We start from the raw sequence: 6,841 nt of genomic DNA, 5'->3' as shown, positions 1-6,841 counted from the left end.
GATTATAAATCTTCACTTTTACCATTGGCTAATGTATATGTTAAAATAAATAAAATTAATTTATAGTAAAAAAAAAATTTTAATCTCAAAATGGCGAAATATTGGCCGATGTATTGGCCTGGACAATATATCGGTCTATCACTACTTTCAACTCTCTGCCTTAAATGTAATTGTTTTGTCATATATAAGGAGAGTAGAGCTGAGTGTAAAAATTAGTTTTTATTACCCAGAGGATCATTTAGAAGCATGCAGGGATTATGATTGCTCCCCAAGATGTCCTTGTAGACCAGGCTGTTTTTTATGGAGCTCTTTTTCTCCCTTTTGTTTCTTCTTGAGCACTCTATCACACTTCAGAATTCAACTGAATTCTGTTGTGCACTCATACATTCAGATCCTCTATTTTTCTATCCCAAGGTTTGCCAGTGGATTGCAGGCAAGGTCACAGCAGGCTCCACTCCTTCCACCTCCCCTATTCCATGTCCATCTCCCTCGTCCAGTGACTGGACGAGGGATTCCCATTCAGACCGAGCCTCACCTGTACAAAGCTCTCATGGCAAAAACACACCCTCCACATCCTCCCAGGTTTCTAGTGGCTGTTCTCAGTCAGAGCAAACAGCCACCCCCAAATCTCGCACAGAGAAGCATACAGACATGGAAGAACTGGCAAAACACGTGAGAGAAGTATTTAAATTGCATTCAAAATTTTGTTATTCTGATCTGTATTTGTATATGTTACTTAATTAGGCTATCCGTAATGATGGATTGAAGTTACTTAGCCTTTTTTCACTTTTAACAGGAAGCAGAAATAGAACATCGGACCCTTGCACTGAAACGTGAAGATTTCTGTTCCCTAAAAAGTCTGTCTTATATAACAGAACCAGTTCAGCCCAAAGTTCAGTGGGATTATCTGTGTGAGGAAATGCAGTGGCTTTCTGCAGACTTTGCACAAGAGAGTCGATGGAAAAGAGGAGTGGCCAGAAAAGTATGAGAGATGTATAAATCTGTCCTATTTAAAATATGATATTTGTATGTTGAAAATGGGGGAATGGTGGTTAAAAAAGAGCATCTTACCTATCTGAACACCTTTTTAGGTAGTGCCGATGGTGATTCGCCACCATGAGGAGGTGAGACAGAAGGAAGAGAGAGCAAAATGTGAGGAGCAGGCCAAACTGAGGAGAGTGGCTTCTTCTATTGCCAAGGAGGTCCGCGCCTTCTGGAGCAGCGTTGAGAAGGTGACTTTGTTTTTTTTGTGTTTTTTTTTTTTTCTGTTTTAAAGCACCTGCTCTTTATATCATCACATGAATTTGGCCAAAACATTCTTTGAGAGAGATCTTTGACTCAAGCTGTTCAGCACTGTTAAAAAGAAATCTTTATTGCACTAAAAGCCTCCGTTAGTCATCAGTTCACATTAGGGCTGAACGATTGGGTCAAAAAGTCATATTGTGATTATTTTGAAAAATATTGGGATTTGAACCGATATGATGAACAAAATGCTAGTAAGTGATGTTGTTAGACTAAGGCCACTCTTTGAGGCTTTACACTTGAGTCCTCTTAAAAAGAACCAAACTTGGACCTTTTTAACTTACACCACAAACAAGTAAATAAAACAGTGTAAAAATGAGGGTGAAAAAAACAGTCATCTTTGTATTGACATTATATCTGTCCACTCTGTACCTGTTTTTGTCCACACTGTGATGGTATTTCAGCTTACCATTCGTCATAATTTTTTGGTACCCAGTAATCTTCAATGTTAATTACTTTATCATAATATTAAATTATTATTATCATCATTATACAAAATATATTATTTTCATTAAATCTTAACTTGTACGGGGCTTTGCTATGTTTTCCGGTAAAATAAAATAGTTCTAAACTGTCAAGCTTTTATTTTGGTGACATTTGTGTGAAGAGTTTGTGTAGCTGACTTCACATTCTCTACAGCTTGATAATGTGCTCCTCATTTAACATATTCTGTTCTGCCCACAAATACCTGGTGCTATGGTCTGTATTATTTGTATATTAACTTGTAGTGGCCAAACATATTTGGAATTGAGAAAAAGTGAAATTAAAGTGAATCAAGCGCTTTAATTATGACACATTCAATGCACATAAGCAAATGGAACCAAACTGGACCACATCTGTTACTCTAAGCACTCATGACAAAACACATCCTCCCAGGGTTCTAGTGGCTGTTCTCAGTCAGAGCAAACAGCCACCCCCAAATCTCGCTCAGGGAAGCATACAGACATGGCAGGACTGGCAAAACATGTGAGAGAAGTATTTAATGTGCATTCAAAATTTTGTTATTCTGATCTGTATTTGTATATGTTACTTAATTAGGCTGTCCGAAATGATGAATTGAAGTTACGTGGCCTTTTTTTCACTTTTAACAGGAAGCAGAAATAGAACATCGGACCCTTGCACTGAAACGTGAAGGTTTCTGTTCCCTAAAACGTCTGTCTCGTATAACAGAACCAGTTCGGCCCAAAGTTCAGTGGGATTATCTGTGTGAGGAAATGCAGTGGCTTTCTGCAGACTTTGCACAAGAGAGACGATGGAAAAGAGGAGTGGCAAGAAAAGTAAGAGAGATGTATAAATCTATCCTATTTAAAATATGATATTTGTATGTTGAAAATGGGGGAATGGTGGTTAAAAAAAAGCATCTTACCTATCTGAACTCCTTTTCAGGTAATGCGGATGGTGATGCGCCACCATGAGGAGGTGAGACAGAAGGAAGAGAGAGCAAAACGTGAGGAGCAGGCCAAACTGAGGAGAGTGGCTGCTTCTATTGCCAAGGAGGTCCGCGCTTTCTGGAGCAGCGTTGAGAAGGTGACCTTCTTTTTTTTTTTTTTTTCCTGTTTTACAGCACCTGCTCTTTTCATTATCACAGGAATTTAGCCAAAACATTATTTGAGAGAGATCTTTGACTCAAGCTGTTCAGCACTGCTAAACATAAATCTTTATTATACTAAAAGCCTCCGTCAGTCATCAGTTCACGTTAGGGCTGAACAATTGGGTCAAAAAGTCATATTGCGATTATTTTGAAAAATATTGGATTTGAACCAATATGATGAACAAAATGCTAGTAAGTGATGTTGTTAGACTAAGGCCACTCTTTGAGGCTTTACACTTGAGTCCTCTTAAAAAGAACCAAACTTGGACCTTTTTTAACTTACACCACAAACAAGTAAATATAACAGTGTAAAAATGAGGGTGAAAAAACACTTACCGTCTTCGTATTGACATTATATCTGTCCACTCTGTACCTGTTTTTGTCCACACTGTGATGGTATTTCAGCTTACCATTCATCATAATTTTTTGGTACCCAGTAATCTTCAATGTTAATTATTTTATCATAATATAAAATTATTATTATCATCATTTTACAAAATATATTATTTTCATTAAATCTTAACTTGTACGGGGCTTTGCTATGTTTTCCGGAAAATAAAATAGTTCTAGACTGTCAAGCTTTTATTTTGGTGATATTTGCGTGAAGAGTTTGTGTAGCTGACTTCACATTCTCTACAGCTTTATAATGCGCTCCTCATTTTAAGGTATTCTCTTCTGCCCACAAATACCCGGTGCTATGGGCTGTATTTAACTTGAATTTCATTTGTATATTAAGTTGTAGCGGCCAAACATTGAGCAAAAGTGAAATTAAAGTGAATCAAGCACTTTAAATATGACACATTCAATACATGTAAGCAAATGGAACCAAACGTGGACCACATCTGTTACTCACAGTGTGGAGCTCTAAAAACATTGTTATAGTGCACTAACACAATACAGACAGTACGGCAGCTTGCATACATTTTAAAGCGATTAAACTAAACTTTTTCAGGACACTGTATTTTAAAGATAATTTTGTAAAAATCCAAATAACTTTACAGGTCTTTATAGTAAAGGGTTTAAACAATGTTTTCCATGCTTGTTCAATGAACCATAAACTATTAATGAACATGCACATGTGGAACGGTCGTCAAGACTCTAACAGCTTACAGACAGTAGGTAATTAAGGTCACAGTTATAAAAACTTAGGACACTAAAGAGACCTTTCTACTGACTCTGAAAAACACCAAAAGAAAGATGTCCATGCTCATCTGCGTGATCGTGCCTTAGGCATGCTGCATGGAGGCATGAGGACTGCAGATGTGGCCAGGGTAATAAATTGCAATGTCCGTACTGTGAGACTACTAAGATAGTGCTACAGTGAGACAGGAAGGACAGTCGATCATCCTCGCAGTGGCAGACCACGTGTAACAGCACCTGCACAGGATTTGTACATCCGAATATCACACCTGCGGGACAGGTACATGATGGCAACAACAACTGCCTGAGTTACACCAGGAATGCACAATCCCTCTATCATTGCTCAGACTGTCCGCAATAGGCTGAGAGAGGCTGTACTGAGGGCTTGTGGGGCAGGTCCTTAGCAGACATCACAGGCAACAATGTCGCCTATGGACACAAACCCACCTTCACTGGACCAGACAGGACTGCCAAAAATGCTCTTCACTGACGAGTCACGGTTTTGTCTCACCAGGGGTGATTGTCGGACTCGTGTATATCATTGAAGGAATGACCGTTACACCAAGGCCTGTACTCTGGATCAGGATCGATTTGGAGGTGGAGGGTCTGTCGTGGTCTGGAGTGGTATGTCACAGCATCATCGGACTGAGCATGTTGTTATTGAGGCAACCTCAACACTGTGCGTTATAGAGAAGACATCCTCCTCCCTCATGTGGTACCCTTCCTGCAGACTCATCCTGACATGACATCCAGCATGACAATGCCACCAGCCATAATGCTCATTCTGTGCGTGATTTCCTGCAAGACAGGAATGTCAGTGTTCAGCCATGGTCAGCGAAGAGTCCTGATCTTAATCACATTTAGCACGTCTGGGACCTGTTGGATAGGAGGGTGAGGGCTAGGGCCCCCCCTTTGTTCAGGGACAGATTATGTCTGTGAAACTTGTTCAGTTTATGTCTTAGTTGTTGAATCTTTTTATGTGCATACAGATATTTACACATGTTAAGTCTGATGAAAATATAAGCAGTTGAAAGTGAGGACATTTATTTTTTGCTGACTTTATTTAATTAAATGACAGCCCTTTGTGGTTTAACAATCGCACAAGGTCATATTGCGATATTAATTTTATTTTGATTAATTGTGCAGCCCTAGTTCACACTTTACAATGTTACACACCCATTGCTCTACATAGGTGGTCCAGTATAAGCAACAGTCCAGACTGGAGGAAAAGCGGAAGAAGGCCCTAGATCTCCAGCTGGATTTCATTGTGGGTCAGACAGAGCGTTACTCTGACTTGTTAAGTCAGTCCCTGCAGGCTGATGCTGTACAGAGTTCAGAGGATGCAGCACTCTCCAAACAATCACAGCTGAATGCTGTTGATGAGGATGGTGAGGACTGCCTTTTGTTTTGCTGATGTTATTCCGGTGTTTATATTGGAAGTGAATGAGCAAACAGTGGCCCCAAGAAGTATTTGGACACTTGAACCTCATGTAAAATTTTTGTCATTGTATTAGATAAGAAAAAGTCAAACCAAATGACTTCTGCAAGCAAAGGATGCTAGACTCTCAGAAATAACCTCACTTTTCTTGTTCTGAAATTAATCTTCTTGAGTCTTAATTTTGACACTTTTTGTTTTGATTGTGAACAGCAGTCATTCATTTCAAATATTTTTTGTGAATCTTTTGCTCTAAATGTGCAAGTGCTATCTTTAAAATAAGTTCCACTTGGTTTTATGTTTTATATTTTCTGGAGGCATGTTATCTAATTCAATGACATTGCATGATAATGGAATTGTTAGAATGGCTTAAGTGTCCAAATACTTTTTGGGTCATTGTATATACCTACTTGTAGAGCTGTAATAATTTCAGTGAAATGGAAATCCTGATTCAGGCTAATCCATGAACTCTAAAAAGGAGGAGATTTCTAAATAGTCTTTTATTTGCTGCAGATAGAGACTTTGAGCCACCGTGTGAGGAGGATGATGATGATGATGATGAGACTATAGAGGTAGAGGAGCAGCAGGAGGGAAATGATGCAGAAACACAGAGGAGAGAGATAGAGTTACTGAGGCAAGAGGGCACTCTGCCTCTAGACCAGCTTCTCAGTTCTCTAACTCTCCCCCAGGTACGCTTGGATTAATGCAATCACTGTTCACAAAAGTTTCCGTATATTTCAGTTCCCAAATCTTTAAATATAACGTTTTCATTGCACAGGATAGTAACTTGGAAGAAGAGGCCTCAGATGCTTCCTCGTCTATAGTTGAAGATGAAGACAAGGAATTCAGTGCAAGTGAAGAAGATGGTTAGGAGACTTTTGCTTAGAAAGAGACATAACTCCCATGGTTATGGAAAACATGGAAATATAAGGGAATTTTACAATTGTTCATTTTCAGGCCTGGAAAATTTTATAAATCTAAACCTTTTCTAAACAATCTAAATTAAGAAAACCTTTAAAAGTCATGGTACTTTCTATCGTGAATATGAATTTCTAATGTTTTACTTGACTCTAAAATTGCTCTTTGTCAGTGCACTGTCCATAAAATATTATTTGAAAATCCAGTAATCACAAACTACAGGAAAAATTATGGAAATTCATGCGTTAAAATGAGCTTGAACTCCTTTTTAATTGAAAGGAATGTTCCCTCTATGCTCTTCTTCAGCGGAAGATGAAGAGGACACTATTGCAGCCCAGGAAAAGATTGAAGGAGATGGAGATCATGCAGAGGAAATTGATGACCTTGCTAGAGAGGGTAACTGAAATACTGTTCTTGTTTCTAAAGAATTGTATGAGTTGTGAGTGCCTGCTTGT

At 38.7% G+C, this 6,841-nt stretch overlaps 1 protein-coding gene across 1 annotated transcript in view; it reads left to right on the top strand.

Moving 5' to 3' along the window:
• Positions 1-663: 663 nt before the first annotated feature.
• The window catches only part of LOC127633170 (helicase SRCAP-like), a 30,087-nt gene continuing 23,909 nt past the window's right edge, over positions 664-6,841 (top strand). Inside the window, exons 1-9 of the mRNA XM_052112048.1 lie at positions 664-672; positions 797-982; positions 1,092-1,232; positions 2,394-2,579; positions 2,689-2,829; positions 5,226-5,421; positions 5,982-6,157; positions 6,247-6,334; positions 6,693-6,782. Of these exons, the coding sequence (XP_051968008.1) occupies positions 920-982; positions 1,092-1,232; positions 2,394-2,579; positions 2,689-2,829; positions 5,226-5,421; positions 5,982-6,157; positions 6,247-6,334; positions 6,693-6,782 (1,081 nt within the window). The 5' untranslated portion in view covers positions 664-672; positions 797-919. The remainder of the gene's footprint in view (positions 673-796; positions 983-1,091; positions 1,233-2,393; positions 2,580-2,688; positions 2,830-5,225; positions 5,422-5,981; positions 6,158-6,246; positions 6,335-6,692; positions 6,783-6,841) is intronic.

The sequence above is a fragment of the Xyrauchen texanus genome, chromosome 40 (assembly GCF_025860055.1).
Source record: "Xyrauchen texanus isolate HMW12.3.18 chromosome 40, RBS_HiC_50CHRs, whole genome shotgun sequence".
Classification (NCBI taxonomy): Eukaryota; Metazoa; Chordata; class Actinopteri; order Cypriniformes; family Catostomidae; genus Xyrauchen; species Xyrauchen texanus.
Note: the sequence above shows the minus strand (reverse complement) of the source record. Positions and strands in the feature narration are given on the sequence as shown.